At 41.5% G+C, this 17,881-nt stretch overlaps 1 protein-coding gene across 3 annotated transcripts in view; it reads left to right on the top strand.

The window, feature by feature from the left end:
• The window catches only part of LOC102215612 (uncharacterized), an 87,228-nt gene extending 74,801 nt beyond the window's left edge, over window positions 1-12,427 (top strand). For 2 of the 3 annotated variants that reach the window (XM_005727208.1, XM_005727210.1), the window contains exons 4-5: window positions 2,759-2,964; window positions 10,541-12,427. In XM_005727208.1, coding sequence (XP_005727265.1) covers window positions 2,759-2,964; window positions 10,541-10,757 — 423 coding nt within the window. In that variant the 3' untranslated portion in view covers window positions 10,758-12,427. The remainder of the gene's footprint in view (window positions 1-2,758; window positions 2,965-10,540) is intronic. The other variant, XM_005727209.1, reaches the window with a different exon arrangement.
• Window positions 12,428-17,881: the final 5,454 nt, after the last annotated feature.

Here is a 17,881-nt window from a genome sequence, read left to right as displayed (position 1 = left end):
ACCCCAAAAGGTGATTGGTTTTCATTTGGCTGCGACACTGCTCGACCTTGACAAGGAAAAAAAAACACCACAAAAGAACCACGAGAGAACACGAGTGGAAACCATAACCCAGTAATTTAATCAGATCAACCGAAATCAAAGGAGGCAAAAGTTCAGGATTTGAATGCAATGAAATGTATCAGCTTCTTAGAACCTACTGACATTGCTCGCTTGTGGAGGAGCAAGCCTCGACAGAAAGGGCTGAGTAATGAAGATGGATGCATTCTGTTATCAGCCAGCCACTTACTGGGGCCTGATGTAACCTTAAACATTGAGGATAGCTCAGTTGCACAAAGAATCTAATTAATGAATAACAGCCATGAAAGAGGACAAGGCAAGTGTGCATTTGCAGATGAATTCCAGACGCTAATCAAACACTGTTTAAGTGGTTTGGTTTGTCTCCAGAGCGAGGCAATATTTGGACAGGACTTAAGGCACTGTTTGCATGCACACTTAATGACTGCATGCATTTTTTTAGTGCTTATATGTGTCTGTTATGTGTGTGTGTGTGTGTGTGTGTGCTTTATCTTGCTTTCAGGTGTTATGTACAACCATGCCAAGCCTGAAGTAATGAAGCACTGAATGTGTAGAGCAGGTGTGAGGTTAAAGCATTAGTTTGAGTTTCTTCCAATATTAGGAGGTTTTGTTTAGTCTCTATTACAGGGTCAAAGTGCAGTTACTGTACTAGGATTTGGATATGAAGAAACTTTGTTCTGCTGCTCAGTGTATGCTGACTGCTTTAAGCTGGGGACACATTTACAAGCTAGAGTGCCTCTAATTTCTACGAGGTGGACAGCTATTAATCTCTATAAACTGAGATCTTTGTATGGATATACCAGATCTGTGGCGATCGGGTCCACATTTTTGTACTTCCATTTGTAGTCCAAGTTGTATTGACCAATCACAGCTGAGTAAGCATTGGCTGCATTTAGGTATTTCCATGTGGGCTGCAGAAGCGGCGCACAGTGCTATCTTGAGACCATTCCCTATCGTCTAATGATGATTTATCCTTCATTCTTTCCCTGCGGGATGGTATTGCTCTCTCACTTATTCTCTGTTGTGGTCAAATGACACATAAATCAGTCGCTAGATGTCAACAATGTTATGCGCAGTTTTTCTTAAATCTGTTTTTACACAAGTTACTGCAAACTTTTCACAATACAAGTGTTTTCTCTGAGAGCTTTTGATGTGAATTTGCACAGGAAAGGTTGGGTTGTTTTAATCCATGAAGTTAACAGAATGGGAGGAGATTGAAATGACAAAAATCTGCCAGTGTTTCCATGTTAAACAGAAGAAATAATGAAATGATATCTATCTTCAGACAATTCAAGGTCCGGCTCTTAGTTTTGTTGGGATTTCACTGTTCCTGTTCGTGTTTTAATATTAATGCGTTAACCACAGCTGGTAGTTTTAACATGAAGTATGTTCTCCAGTGAATCAGTCAGCACACTCCAGGCACTTAAGTTAGGTTTGGACAAGCAGTAACAGGCCATTATTTTAGTCAGCTAGAGAAATTAAAAACAAACTAATCCAAATCTGTGGAGTGCCTGAACCTGTTTTTTATGCCATTTTTTATGCTAATAATATTCTTTTTAATATCATGTCCTTTCACAGAGCCCCTGCTGTTATAACACCTTATTAAGACATGTTTCAACGTTCGTTTTGCCTTCATTGGCTCTTGAAATTAACCAATAGATGAAATTAGCTTGAATGATGTTTGATGTCTAAAGTATGCTAAATGTGGGTATTTTATTTCCTCTTTTGGAGAATAAAGAAAGTACAGTGTTGTTTAGGTGCTCTCCAGAGTTTATGGACTCAAGTCAAACATTTCATGTAAACTCAGAGAAAGTAATTTCCCCACAGGGATCAATAAAGTATACATTATTAAATGACAAAAATTTAAATTACAAACAATAAGATAAGAATGCAGATCATGTTATTGTGTTTCAAAATTGTGAGTCTCTATTTATGTAATCTTGCAAACTTCAGAGAAACTGCTTGAATTTGACTTTGGAGGATTTCACACTGAGCCAGAGCGCTCTGCACTTACCTGTCTGTGCTAACGTGGCGATAGTCATCGGCTCAGCTCACTTAACTCTTCGTGTCATAGATTTGCTGAGCTCATATTCAGGTAAACAAAACAACCTGAGCTACTGACTACAAAATATAATTTACCAAACCACTTAGAAGGACATAACGCATGCATAATATGCACACCCTTCACTTTCCAGGCGGGCAGTCTGGACATTATTAATAAACAGAGTGACACTGACAGACAGGTTGACGGTTGGTCTTTGCTTTTACTTCATGTTCTCCTGTCTTTCTTGCATAATACTCTCAGCTTGACAGGACTCATTTTAATGCTTTCGTTTTATCCCTCACCAGTAGCATGAATATGTTGATGTCACACACACACAAGCTCACATTCAGTCGAAATGAGCACAGGGTAATTGTACTTTTAAGTGGTGCTTTTCATCCGCACTGTAGTTGAAGTTGTTCCGAAATAATCAGGGTGCTAAATTAAAAAATGAAAGTGTCGCAGGAACGTTATTGTAGCATTAAATATGAAGTTTACGCAACTTGAGCTTTTTTTTACTGCTTTGAGCATTTAAAGTGGGTTCATCCAAACGTGATCACGGAGGTCAGAATCAAAAACATTTCTGCGTTTCTACATGTAGAATGAACGTTGTCACGAGGCTTCCTCTTTTGTGTCGTCCAGTACCAGCTGCAGAGGAGTTCCCCGTGGCGGTCGGTGAGCTTCCAGTGGCAGACGTGGCTCGTGCTGATCACGGCGACCGTTTTGATGAGTCTGGTGCCCTACGCTGTTTACTGCATGATGACGGCCTTCACCAGCCCTCCTCCTCCCAGCACCTTTAAAGTGGCAGCAATTTTCTTCGGTATACTGACAGAGACCCTGCTCATCAAGTGAGTGTGTTCTGTTTTACTGTGCATTTATTAACTAACTCATATGTGTACTGTTTTTTTCCCACCATGGAGTGCCCTTGGGCTGAACTCAGTCTAACACGGTCAGAATGATTAATGATTAAAATGGTGATAACATTCTTTCCGCACTCTTTCCACATTCTGTTCTGCTAAATGCATAAAACAATATTATCAAGTAACATTTCATTTTTATGTGAGTTTAAAAACAAGAAGCAGCGAGTGCCTGTGTCATCCAAATAATCATCTCTGAAAACATGTTGTTGTCTGACCCACAGCACCCTCCCACCTCTCTTGTTTTCACTTAGTCTCCTTTTCCATCTCTATATTGCTAATTGGAACGATGCCTGCGGTACTGTAAACCATTAGTAAATGAACAGTCTGTTTTTATTAACATCTTACTTGTAAATAATGCATTAGATTTCTGGCATAAACAATATCTACTCTCTGATTAGAAAGCAGCATATGGCAGGTCCTGTAATCAGATTACAGATACAGGTTATGTAACCTGTAATTGCCTAAATTAGTGATAAATATGTAATGGGTTACTTCGAATTATATTTCCTAATAATATTTTTGAAAATCAAGCTATGTTTTTAATGTGGCTTTGCCGACTTTGCTTAATTAAACTGGATGCTGGGATTCAGACAAGCTCCCCTGCTTAATAACATACTTTCTAAAATATGATGGTGGCAGTGGAAGTGACCCTCCAATCACCCTAAACAGCTTTCTGTGCCAGTAGCAAAATTAAAACTTTGTGTTCTACATGTGTCCTTCCTCTAGTATTTGTTTTAACTTGGAGGAAAAAAAAAGGCAGGCTGTTTGTAATTAACTCAACAAGGCTTCTAACGTTTTTTTTCCCCTTCCTCTCTCTCCATTAACCGCCCTTGCAAGGAATGTGGCTACTCAACTGGTAATTAATAAATATAGTGGTGGTAATGTGCTTCTGCATCATTATGTTGTTGAAGCCCTTATCCACACTAGTAATGAGCTGTAATTTTATGACAGGAAGTTGGTTTGTTTACAGCATGTTTGGCAGCGTCAGATGGGCTGCGTTCTCAGCAGATCTCAGCTGCAGGTATTTGCTCGATAATTAAGTCAAAAGAGGTTCAAATATGTTTTAGTTCAAATGCTCACACTCTTACAGGAACCATTCATGCTGACATGTGGTTTTCAGTGAGTAGCACATTGGAGCATCTCCTTTGTGCTATTCATGTTTCCATGTGTCTACATAACAAGTTAAACAGATGATCTGTTTAGGTCCATAATGTCCATAAGTATTTGGACAATGATGCATTGTCTTTTTTTGTAATTCTCGCCCCTGTACAGAGCTACAGTCATTGGATGTTAAATTAAAAATCAATCGAAAATAAGACTGAAGTTCAGACTTTCAACTTTAACTCAAGTGGTTTAACAATCATAGTCATTTTTACACACAGCCAAACCACTTTCCAAGGTTTAAAAAAAAAATTAAACTGTTGATGGACAAGCAGTTTGATATCCAAGTGAGCCTGCTTGCCTTGTATTTTCATGACAAAGTATGCAGATAAACAATCTGTAGTTGATTTCAAGTGTTGAAATTGAGGCCTAAAGAAATATCAGTGCTAGTGAGGAAGGCATTTGAACTATCATAGATTTAGTAAAAACGTCACGAGTGTCCAAATCAACAATCTGGGTCCTTCTTAAAAAGAGGCCTGTGCTGACCGGCTCAGTAACGCCAACAGGTGTGAAAAAACTCAGTTCGATTAAAGTTGAACTACTTAAAGTTGAACTACTAGTTATATTTTTCTGCTTTAATTGAAAGCCTACAACCAAGAAAGTGCAAACAACTTGTTACACCCAGGAAAAAGAAGGTCAGATTAGACAAACATCTAAAAGTGCCTGCACAGTTCTGGAAAACAGCCTTTGGACAGAAGCCAAGATGAAACTGGCACTGAAAGATGTACCAGAATGATGGGAAGAGAAAAACATGGAGAAGAAAAGGAACAGTTTGGGACCTGAAGCATACTACATCATCTGTAAAACATGATGTAATGTTATGGCATGGGCATGTATGGCTGCTAGTGGAACTGGGTCAGTAATGTTTTTATTGATGATGTCACTGCTGATAAAAGGAGCAGGATGAATTGTGAGGGGTACAGGGCAGCACTCTCTGCTCACGTTCACCCCAGTGCTGGAAAACTGGTGGGACGGCACTCATAGTGCAAATAGATAATAATCCAAAGCAAACCTCAAAAACAACCCAAGAGCTTCTCAAAGCAAAGAATTTAAAAATTCTTCAATGGACAAGTCAGTCATAAGATCTCAACCCAGTGGATCAGCTTTTCAGTCATCGAGTTTTCAGTTGAGCCTGTGGAAATGGGGCACTGTGTATAAAAAAGAAAGCTAATAAAATACTTTTTTAAAACCCTTTGAATGAATTAAAAGTGAAGGTTAAAATCCACCGTGGTGGTGTACAGAGGTAAAACTGCAAAAGTTGTTATTGTCTAAATAGTTAATGACCTAACTGTACATTATTACTGGTACAGTAAGAAGGTTAATGGGAGCCCTCATTAGGATTGGTGGTCTACACAGACCTTGTGTCTCATTGTGCTTGTGCTGCCTGGGATGTGCCAGTGTCCTGCTGCCCCTTGTCAGTGTGCATCTCAGTCACACTTCAGCCCCAAGGGTGGGAGCTCTAGTAAGGAACGACCCCAACTCACCCCCACCCACGACTCTGCCCGTTAGTCTGACAGACAGGGATAAGATGAAGATAAACAAGCAAAGAGCTCAGAATGACCTTTTATTGTCTGCATCATATTGGATCCTTGTTGTGAACTCATTTGCTTAATTTGAGTTCACAACAAAAAACCAATGGGAGAAAATAAGTGCAGGACACAGGTTCATCTTCTATGGAGTTAAGTGCTAATTAGGGGGTGTATTTGACCATAAAACCTCGTCTTGCAAGAAAATCCACCAGTCAGTCCCTGGTAGATTATGACACCAATGAGAGACTCAAGGGTGAGTGGACTTGCACATCTTGAGGGTCCTACTCAGTAGCTACAGGGTGAACAACAAAAGGCAGAAGCCATTTGTTGCCTGCTACCAAAAGTGACAAACCCCGGGCGATCCAGAGACAAAGGCAGCTGCGGACGGACTCGCCAGATGTTGAACGACAAAAAGTTTTACTGCCCATAGAATGAAAAACCCAACAATCATATGACCCCCTATGAGCAAGCACTTTGGCGACAGTGGGAAGGAAAAACTCCCTTTTAGCAGGAAGAAACCTCCAGCAGAACCAGGCTCAGGGAGGGGCGGGGCCATCTGCTGCGACCGGTTGGGGTGAGAGAAGGAAAACAGGATAATCACTGGGAAGCAAAATGGAACTGAGATTAAAATCTGATTAATCACCCAGATCTGTGTAGTTGTTGTGTGTCAGCTACAGCATCTTTTGTTATGTAAGATTTATTTAGACGAAACCACGCAGCAGGTCCAGCTCCACATGTAAGCTCAACTTGACAATAATAATTTTATTTCACAGTTGAGTTCAAGAATACATTTTTGTTCATCTCATAAAAACTCGAACAATTCTTCTTTCAGCGATGCTCTGGCCTCCTTCGGCATTTTGACCCTCCAAAATAATCTTCTTGCCTCCTCCTCGTGCTGCAGGTCTGTTATTGGACACATTCACGAAGTCACATGATATTTGTCAGACTTGAACTGCCTTTCAGAGGGCTGTCACACAGTATGCGCTCTCTCCTTTCTTTACTGTCATGGTGAGAGTTTGCGGCGCTGCGACAGTGCCCTGACCATGCAGCTCTGCGCTGTGAATTTTTATATGCCATTGCCTGGAGGTTAGAAACTCTCATTATGCCGTGTTAGATTTATTAAAATAGATTATGGAAATGTTAATTAAGTCATTAATTACATTATTTAAGCAGCATTGACAGATAAGGGAGTGTGTATGTGTGTGTGTGAGGGGGGGTGTCGAGCTCCCTGGGTGGTTTAAAAGGATGTGATTGGTGACAAGGGACACTGTGGAGATGGCGTCTAACCGCTAGCACTGACATGATACAAAGTGGCCTACACTGCTCTCTCACCTCACGCTACTGTCTACAGCAGTTTGCAGAGCTGCCTGAGGACGAATAGCTCATCGCCCTTTTACAGATTTAGAAGTGCACACAAGGCTACAAATGTGCTGCTTTTAAGTGGCCACTGCACGTAAGTTGAGCAGATTTGGAGACGAGTGCTCTGAGCGTACATTCTGCTTTACATTCTCGTTTTTTGTGAACGTTTGGACGAAGCATTCGCGCTGACATATGAGCAAAAGGCCTCAAACCAAATTTGCAAGCCGTTCCAAAGGAAAACACAACAGCACAATTGTAAGATGAATTACCCACGAGTTGATACCATGGACTCTCTTATCTGTTGACAGTTTAGTTACCACAAAGCACAAGAAATGTGTTTTCCAATTCTCTGAGAATTGAGCTTTTCTTTGTCCCATCAAACCTATATTAAGGGAGGGAAAATTGCTCTGATCACTCTTGATAAGAACAAATGATAGATGTTGTAAACAAGCCGAAGGCTTCAATTCTGATCTGAGGCATTGATTTGCCTCAGCAGCCAATTACTGTGGTGGGCCGAGGTTATGCATTCAGTGTACTGGGAAAAGGATTTTTTTTGTCCACCTATTATTATTTTGTAAAATGCTAAATTGAAACAGTTTTTTTTTTTAATGGTTAAAAAATCCAGGTGGAAATAAGCAGTCTTTGCTTAGTTTTCGATCAGGTTGAAGGCAGCGCTGAAAGGTGAATGTCTTCATATTAAGTGGCTGCTGATTGTAGGAAATGATACAGTGTGTTGCTGCCTGGCCACGTCAGAGTCAAGCTATCATTGGGTTCATGTGACTGATGTAGAAGCACATCAGTCACATGAACCCAATGATCAGTAACTGATTACTGAGATAGTTGGTATGCACTGTGCCTACAAGAACACACTCATGGAAGGTCTCCCAAGACTGAAACATGCTTTTTTCCCAGTGTCACAGTAGAATTTTACATTTTCAGCATTTTTTCTCTTTCTCTCTTTTTATGTATGTTGTATGTATGAATGTATGTATTTGTTGTCCACCACATCCACTCCAAAACAGACATGGGACACTTTGTTTTTCACTTGTCAAACATTCTCTGAGTCGCTGATGCTTAATGTGTAGGTGGGAGGTAAGGTGGAAAGAGCTAGTCTGGCTCCCATCACCAACTCCTCAAAGGTTTACCCATTAACATTTTATATTCAGATTAATTAAAAATTAAAGAAAAGACCACTGATGGCTTCTTTGGCATCGATTCTCCGTTGAGTTTCTGGAATTCAATTCGAGTTATAAATGCCACTCTACCAAAGCATATTTCTTAATTTGGTGTTTTGATGGTGAACACGGTCCAATGCACTGGCCCGTTATCTCTGGGTTGAGAGTTGGTTAATCTAAAAGCTTTATCATTTTTTTATACTCATCAAGCCACTCGGTGACCCGTTGTGTCCACAGACATTATAGAAGATGAACATAGCCACTGAGATATTAGTGAAGACCTCTTATGAGTCTATTTTTCATTAGTATCTTGGTGGGTTGGATTTAATTGTTGTTCAAAGGAATTCTTCAACAATCTGCAGTGCAGGAGTATTGACTAAAGAGTTGTCATTGAGTTATTACTTAGTTAGCATGCCATAAATAATCCTCCTTTTTAGCTTTAATAATGAGGATAATTTATATTTACTGAAGTCAGAAAACGGGGGCGCCGAGGGCTGAAATCCCAGAGACTTTTATGCAACCGGAAGTCTTTTTTAGTGAAGGACCCCACTGGTCATTAAAAAGAATGAAAGTTTAAGCACTTCCTCACTGGAAGCTTTAAGACCCGCGAGCTCTGTCCATCTTTTATACCCTAGTTTTGTGCTGTGGGCGGAGGAGATTGTCAACCTGGAAGCGATCTCTCCCTTCAGGAAAGAGTGTAGTATTTATTGTGCTGACCTTTATTTAAACAAAATTCAACTTGTATCTCATTTTGTTCATAAGCGGACTCAAACCATGTAAGCAAAATCCGCCCGCAGGACAACACAGGCACCAGATGCTCGCACAACAATACAACAATGCTCTCGTAACAACTGTTTGTGCATAGCAACTAAAAGGTGAGCGCAGTGGTTGGTGAGATCTTTTCAGATACATTTTGAGCTACTGTGCACAAAGAAGTACATCGTTTGTTTGTTTTTAAAAAAAACATCCTCACAGTTCAGTTGGTCTCAGTTCAGCAGCAACAGTTTTTTGTAACACAAGGGCAAAAAGGTTTTGGTCATATTAGGTCACATGTGCTGTTTTCATGCAAGAGTCCAACAAACAAAGTGCTTCCAAGTTTTTATCCCTGTTTAATAAAGAGGGTGAATGTTAAGGAGTTAATGGCCCTGATGTACTCTAAAACACACAGACCTGGTTCTGTTAATACTTATTTCCATCTTCATGTGCCTGTTTACAAGAAGTTCACAACAGTAAATATTGAGCAGCATCCGGACACTCCTTGTGGACTTTCACAGAAACGGTATTTAATCATTTACACTCTTGCAGCTTTGTTGACCTCTCTGTGGAGTCCTGTTCTTTGGAATCTTAACTGCCCACACTGACCTCTTTCATACCTTTTCTCTGCAGTGCAGGAGTATTAAACATCCTGGCTTAGACGATCCGAGCGGTTTCTTCCAACATGTTTTTGACCAAGCAAAGACGTCTTGTATAGATGTTTTTGCAGGAGATGGTGCTGGATAGAAAAATGTGTAATTTCACTCCAGTGTAGCAGGTTCTGATTTACACAAATTAGCCAAATGATTACAAGAACTCGCAGAGGAAGTGAGTAAGGATGATTGGCTCATGGCATGTTCAAAGGGTACGTGAACAGTTGGTTTGTGTAATCAGTATGTTGGATTTGGGAGACACGACCAGGTGTTAATCCCTGTAATCCAGACATAACGACTGATGACTAAGATTGATTGTTTCCAAAGTGGGAAAATTTGTGGGTCAACCGCAGGGTGAGGAGGGACAAACAGCCACAAGCTGTTTATATAATATATAATATAATGAAAAAAGTATGATCTGCGGCCCCTCAAGCTCTTAAGGAATCTGTTGCTAACGATGAGTCGTGTAGGGATCGTGCCTCAGCTTGGATTCAGATGCTTAGCGGCAAGCAGAGGACCACAGCATATTTGGGTTAGTGGTCGTAAAAGTTTGGCTTATCGGTGTTTACTGATGCATCAAAAGAATTTTAATGTCAGCATGAGACGGTGAAGCTCGTGAATATTTTAAGACTGGGCTGTATGGGAGGCCCTCTGAATTCAGCTGCAGGCTTCCACGCTCTCTAACGACTAAGTTAATGGGAGGAGAGGGACTTAGTAATGAGATTAGGATTATGTTATTACACTAACATAGTTATTTGGGATTTGCCAAAGTGCGAATGTAGCTAATTGGACTTTTTCGGCAAAATTATGTGGGATGAAGCAGTCAAACCTTGAGTCTTTTCCTAATCTTTGTGCTTTGGCTGGATTTTCTCAGGTGTCTGTGGAGTTACTTCAGCTCTCGGTACCGGCAGGCTGCGCAGAACTCCCTCGTAGTCCAGCCCAGAGACTCGACAGAAGACAGAAGCAACCCCGGCCTCTGGGATCGGCCTGAGGCCGCCTCGGCAGATCGCGCTTCATCAGCAGCCTCATCCACTCACATGGAGGAGAGGAAAGTGGATGTGTTGAAGAGTGGATGCCTCAGCCTTTTCTGAACCAACAACAGAAGGTGTTTACAGATTACAGGGTGAGAGTAAATCCTTGGGGAATTAGATGTGTCTGAGAGCCATTGAAGCTAACACATCAGTATATCAGTGTGGCATTTATAAGAACTTACACTTTAAAACTTATTTTTAAGGTGTCAAATATTCTTGTTTTCCTTACACTCTCACTCGTTTCAGTGGATATATTCACACATGTTGCAAATTGATAACAAGGAAGGGAATGCACGCAGGCAGCATGAGTGTATTCAGGCTCAGAGAGGGGGAAAAAAGCCTGAAATTACTCCCTTTCCTTAATGATGCCCACACAGAGACAATGGGGCGCCGCTCTGATTAGTGTCACCTGTCCTTGTGCATCTCATCAGCTCCATTATGGCTCCATCTCCCATGCTTCTTCTGCTAATTGAATAGCCTGTGAAGTGGTGACGAGGACGGGGGCGAGAGCAACGTCTGTCCCGCTGCTGCTTCAGAAATGAGACTAAAGCTTCCCAGAGAGACACTAGTTCTTAAAACATAAACCATTATTATACAGACAGAAAACGTGCTAACAAGTCGCTCTCATGTTATATTACCATCACACTGTCTGCACATTATTTTCACCTATAACTGCTTGGAATTGACATTTTGGGCCATTTGCAGCAAAAGAGATGGATGAGAGGAATGATAATCAAACACACATCTGTTTATTAAATATAAAATTATTGCTGGTTAGGTTAGCTTAGCACAAAGTCTGGGAACATAGAGCCTGGCTTTGATGAAATCTGCATACCAGGTGAGCTCTGAAGCTCGCCACCAACCCCCGATATGTTGTGACTTTGGTCTCTTCCAAAACTGACGTTGTGGGCAGTTGAAAATGGTGTAAGACAGACATTAATCTATCAAGTGCATCTTTATAGCCTACAGCTCCTGATGACTGTTACCAATCAGCTTTGCAGCTGCTAAATGAATCATGTAAAATATTAAATAGTACCAATTCCCATCTGCCATGGTTGCAGCCAGTGGGTCCTGGTGAATAAACTGCTTTTCTGGAGGAGAGACCTAACATGTTGATTGCACAATTACCTTGCTTGGTGTACGTTTGCATTACTTTCAAATAAAGTTTCCCATAGCAGCTTCCCACAAAACCTTTGAATAGTTCACTTTGAATAGTTTACATCAGAACAACCCACTCAGACATCAGCAGTTGCTCCTTCTTTATTCAAAGCAGCTGTCAGTCACAGCGATCTGTAATGAGGACAAATAATCTTATTATAGCATCAAATAACTTATAATCAGCAAACTGATAACAAAAAATATCAACATCAGTGTTATGGCAAGTTCCTGCAATAGGAAACTATTTGGTTTTGGGGGGGAGGGGGTTAATTAAAGGTTATATAAAGGTTATTGCTGGAAGTAAATATACTGCAATTTTGGGAGATTGTCCGGGATTCGTTTACATGTTTTTAACGGGGGGAGAAACTGAAGTTCCCAGGAGGGAATTAGACCTGCACTCAGAAGGACTCTTAACCTCCAAGCTGTCACCCGAGTGATGACACGTTGATGACATCATCCAGGTTTTGAGTGGAGCTCTCCTTCAGTATTCGCTCAAATGTGCTGTAAATTGGTGTTCCTGTATAAATGTGTTTCATAGGAAACTGTCTTGTATATTAAACAGTCAAATAAGTGAGTGTTGTCCTTTGTTAAATCACTGTGTGTGTGTGTGTGGGGGGGGGGATAAAGTAAATGAGAGTTATTATAAACTGAGGCGGGCCTCTATCTGATGTTTGTATTCAGTTGTTTTCAGGTCAGTCTATATTTAGTCAAAAGCAAAGACATGAGATATTATTCAGATGTGAAGACAAAACCTTGAAGTATAAAAAGCGCTCTTTTATTTTGATTGGATAAACATTGCCAGCTGTGATGCAGGGCTGCAGTGTTGGTGCCTCTCCTGCCAGGCAGGAGCTTTGCTGTTATCTGCATGTGCCCGAGGCTCAGCTAATGTAAAAAGATCCTCCTCGCTCTGCTCTGCTAGCAGTGAGCTCTGCAGGCTTATCCTGCTCAGTCCCTTTCCGTTTCACCTCCCAGTCACAGCCAAGTGACTCTCAGCTGTGCAGCGCCTCAGCTCGGGCCTTCCTACAGACAGAATAGAAGAAGTACAGCAGTATCTCATGCTCTCGAATCTGTTAAATGCCACAACAACAGTGTCCCCACGCCTGTACGGGTTCTGGGACTTAATTTGAGCGTGTGGGACCAGATGGACACCTTCATGAGTGTACGAGTGTGGATTATTCTGTAGGCTACATCTGGGGCTCCACATGGCACAGCAGACTGCAGTAAGAGAGGCAGGTGGGCACATGGGGAGGGCACACCTCCAGTGGGCTCTCTTACATCTATACACACCGACAAGACATCTCCGCAAATGGCAGACTGAAAGGTTACGAGACCATCCTGCAAGACAAATGCCTTTCCGAATCCTGGCCGGTGTCCTCTTCTGTCCTTAACTTCCTGTGTGTCATCAGCATTCTGCTGCTTCCAGGTGACTTCAGGTTGTGTTTTTTTTTTCTTAGTTTGTTTCTGTTTAACGCTTTTGTCCAAAACATATTTCACCACATCCACACAGTGGGAATAATTTGGGTTAAAGTGTCTTGCTCAAGGACACTTTGTCATATGGACAAAAAGAGAGAGGGAATGGACTGCCACTCGTATGATTAATGGCCTGCCTACTCTACCACCTGAGCTACAGCTGCCCATAGTACTGTAGGAGCATACCACCACCATCAGCACATTATCACATTGTTCAGTATTTATCAGTGGTGGAAATAGTAAGATCATGTGATAACAGCAAGGGAGCAATATGCTGTGTAGCATTAGGAAAATCCACTGCTGAAATAACAACTCAGTAATTTGGTAGATTAATAAAAATTTTAATCTAATTAATGATTATTGTGTGATTGAGCTGTTGGTGAGTTCATTTTCTTAATCACCCTGAGAAAAGTTTGAAAAAAAAAAAAAGATGAGGTGGTAGACGTCGATCTTTTAAAAATAGGTCATTCTAGCCTGTTGCTAGGTGGTTGCCAGGTAACCTAATTGGCGTTATAATGTATCATGAGTAACTGAAGCTTCGTGGATACAAATTATTACAAGTTATTGTGGTGAAATAAGCATGACACAATGCATAAAGGCTAAAATGGTTGGTAAGTAACTTAATGACTTAATATATTTCGTGTAGAGCACACACACACACACACACACACACACACACACACACACACACAGCAAGAGATTTTATGGAATATAGTAAATTGCACAATTCCAAATTTTAGTCAACAAATTTAACTATTATTTATTGCATAAATCTGCTGAATTACCATAGTAGCAAAGAGATAATGCAAATATTGTAAAGCATGCTAACGGCTAATGTGTCCAATATTCATTTTACACTGAGCTCACTTTTGGTCTCCACCATTGCATGAAAATGTGTCTAGGTCTAGTTTGTGGATGCTCAACTATGTGCACTTGCTATTTTCTTTGTGTCATTTGCTGCTGTGTAATTGGATTTGTCTGAGCTTGTAAACCAAATGACACTAAAATGCTCCACAACACCGAGAGGAATAGCAGTGCAGTGTATTTGTGGGTTCATGATTTCTAGGGATGTCTTTCACATTACGCACAGTTGGTGCTGCTGCTTTTCAGTATTGCAAATCAAACGTCTTTAGGGTTTAGACTGACTAATCTGAAGAAGTTGTATTGCAGTATTTTGGAGTTTTTTTTTTACATGATTTTTTACATGTGATACATTTTTTAACCTGTTAGCAGTCGGACGTACCGCCCACGGTACATTGGATGGTTTAGGGGACTAATTGTAAATTTGTAGGACTGCTAAGGGGTTAAAATATATTGTTATAGTTACTCTGTGTGACATATGTTGCATAAAAAAACTATATATTGCGTTTTTCACTGACTGCAGTAGCGAGGAAAGAAAGTGACTCGATTACCTGCCATTTCATTTCTTGTGACTCCTTTGTGCATAGGTAGGCAATCTAATTACAGCGTGGGAAGGACAGACTCTTCACTCCAATAAATTTGTACTAATATAAGGAGGATTTGCCTTTGATACTGGCATTTGATTTGTTAACAAGTGCATCACCTCTATAATCACCTTATGACACTGATACAATATGTGTTGCAGTTAAAAAGCGCTACCTACAAATGTCTAATTAGACCATAATATATCCAAGATGTGTATATTGTCACGTATCGGGGAACCCGAATCGTTCTGCTTCCTAATAAAAATTTTCCACGGAGCACATTCGCAAAACTCAACCCAAACTTATTAATGCCCCTCACTCATTAGATTGAACTCAAGCCCAGGGCTTTGTGAAATCAGAGCTCATTAGAAGAGTCCACCTCATTATGAGTGGCCAGATCCATCAGGAGAGATAAAGCTCCCGCTCTTCGCTGACTGAGATCCAGTCAAACACACCCGCAGCGCTTCAGACCACATGTGAACAAGATATTTGCTTTGAAGCGCCAACACACGGATTCGAACGAGCGTGTCAGAGCGCCAAATGTCCTAGGTTGCAAGTGACAGGGGATCCGCTTTAGAGCTGGCTACCTGTTGAGGAGGATTAAACAAAATACAGATGGTGTTTACATATTAAGCAAACAAAGGCAGGCTCTGCTCTGATGATGACAGGAGAGTGCTTTCATCATTTTAAAGTAGAACATTTTGATTTGTTGTTGTGATGCACTGCTTCTATACCTTTCCACGAGCCTCCAGAGGTTCACATTTGAGCAAGTGGCTGCAGATAGAAAGTCCTGAATGATGTTTCTGTGGCCCTGAGATCACCTCTGAAGGACGAAGGCTGCTGAGTGTCCGTCCGTGTACTCCAGCCATCAACACAACAGGAGCCCAGCGCGGTCTGATCCACCGCGGGTCGACTTGAATAAATTAAATGAATTACCAGCTGCCTCGTGCAAGTTCGCAGGATGCAGGGTGGCATGAGCACGCCATTACAACAATGATAAGGATATCTGCACGGCCTTGTGTTAAAGGAATTACGCATAGCATCCAGAGCCTCTAAGGGAGTGTGACAGTTTTGCGCACACTGGCAAGTTAGTATGACATGAAAATGTGTGTGGCTGCAGAACAGCACGGCTGCCACGTGGCCTGAGTCAGGGGCACGGAGCGCTCGCTGAGAAGTCAAAAAAAATGGAATCTTATTGTGATGCAAATGGACACCGTATTGTGCTTAAACAATGCATTAATCTGTCCCCTATTTGTGAAGATAACATCAGAAGACGCACAGTAACACAAAATGATGTCCTGCGAGGTTATTTAAAGCGATATGACATCACATCCTGACACTGCGAGAAGTGCTTACTGCCCGTCCGGCTGGTTTTGTCTCCAGCTTTGATAAAAACTGATGAAGGATAGAACGCTGCTTTTGAGTCCCGGCCGCTATATTGGAGAGTCGATTTACATAATATTATGTATATTGTATTCCGCTGCGTCCTAATGTTTGAAAGTAAACTGAATTTAAGTGTTCAGCGGCTGGAAGAAGTGTTAAACGCAGGACACGTGGCGAGGTGTCCGATAGCTTTGTCTTCTACCTGTAATCTGATGCCGCGTGGAGAGGAGGGATCGGCCTCACTTCCCCTCAGAGTGATTTATGATTGAGGACATGTTAATAAAAATATCAAAACAATCTGAGCTCTGCTGGGGAAGATACCGGTCTGCTACGTACATCATGCTCGACAGGTCCATGCAGGGAATCGCCTGCTCGGTGATATTATGCTCATATGGATGCCCCGTTGCCCTGCTCTTGAATAGAATATGCAGCTGTTGTTGGGGGTCGGTGGGGGAAGTACTACTCACACAAGGTGACATTTGCATGAATGTATGCTCCTTGAGTGCAACTCTCTGCTCAATAGGTGAAGCTCCTCTTTAAAATCTTATGTCAACACTTGTATGTACCTATCAATCCATCAGGACGAGTTAAAAGTCATTAAATTTTGAGCTGCACGGGTCGCCTGCCCTTTTCAAGAGCACAGTGTGCTGTCATTTGACAGCCGGCGGTACAGGAGTGAAGAACACGCCGCTTTTACTGAGTAAACACCCATTTAAAATCTGCTTTTCCTAAAGGATTCATGTGTGAAATCACTGGAGAGACACGGCCCAAATTGTTCATTAAATGCCCTCAGTGGCTGAATGAAACCATGTAACTGCCACACCACCACCACAATCCCCTTTGATGGATTTATATCGAGTATGGGCGTGGACGCGCTGTAATTTAGTATGTGTTAGGAGCTGCTGCCGAGATGTAGCCGTAACACTCACTCAAATCCACTTCCAATATCCCTGTTCCTGAAATCTCAATGATTTTCTGTCTCTGCCCGAACACAGAATCATCACAAAGCACACCGTCAAACAGAAAATATTCTGAAACATGAAATCTTCTCCACAAACGCATTGGTGTTGTTGTCAGAAAGCACACGGTGCATTGATGCTGCTACGCTGTGAAAAACTTTAGTGAAGGGGGTGAAAGAAAATGCTGTAATAAGCATCGTGGATGTTGTCAGGTGCTTTAATACAGCAGATTGTTTCTTTCACTAGTCTCGCCGGGTCACTGGCTCCCATACGCGCACTGCTGGGTGTAGCAGCCATTCATAATTGTCTTATGTAGTCCATAATGGTCTATCCAGTGGAAGGTAGTGTTGTTTCGAGTTTTTCTTTCTTATTGGAAGTAATTAAGTGGATATTGTCAGATGTCAGAAGCAGATCGCCAGACAGGAGAGCAGCAAAGGCCGGGCTTCAAGCAGAGGAACTCAACAGACTTTGAGTGGGAGATCAGCCCTTCTTACACTGCTACAGTACAGTACACACGGGTTTGTGAACTTGGATGAGTAGATGGATGGGCAGAAGCGTTAAAGTTATTTTAAACAGGGTTTGTCTGTTAGATGAAAATAGGGACGAGATTACAGTAAAGGATCTGGAATCTGGGGCGTGACTTTGGCTGTTGTTAAATTCACAAAATCAAGTTATAACATATATGAACTTTTATGCAATTCATTAACTCAAGCACAACCCACACAGCCTAGTTGTAAAAGACATCATTGAACTTTTACTGGCATTGCAA

Source organism: Pundamilia nyererei, unplaced genomic scaffold (assembly GCF_000239375.1).
Source record: "Pundamilia nyererei isolate P.nyererei 1_Seehausen unplaced genomic scaffold, PunNye1.0 scaffold00023, whole genome shotgun sequence".
Taxonomy (NCBI): domain Eukaryota; kingdom Metazoa; phylum Chordata; class Actinopteri; order Cichliformes; family Cichlidae; genus Pundamilia; species Pundamilia nyererei.
This window is presented reverse-complemented; position numbering and strand designations above follow the sequence as displayed.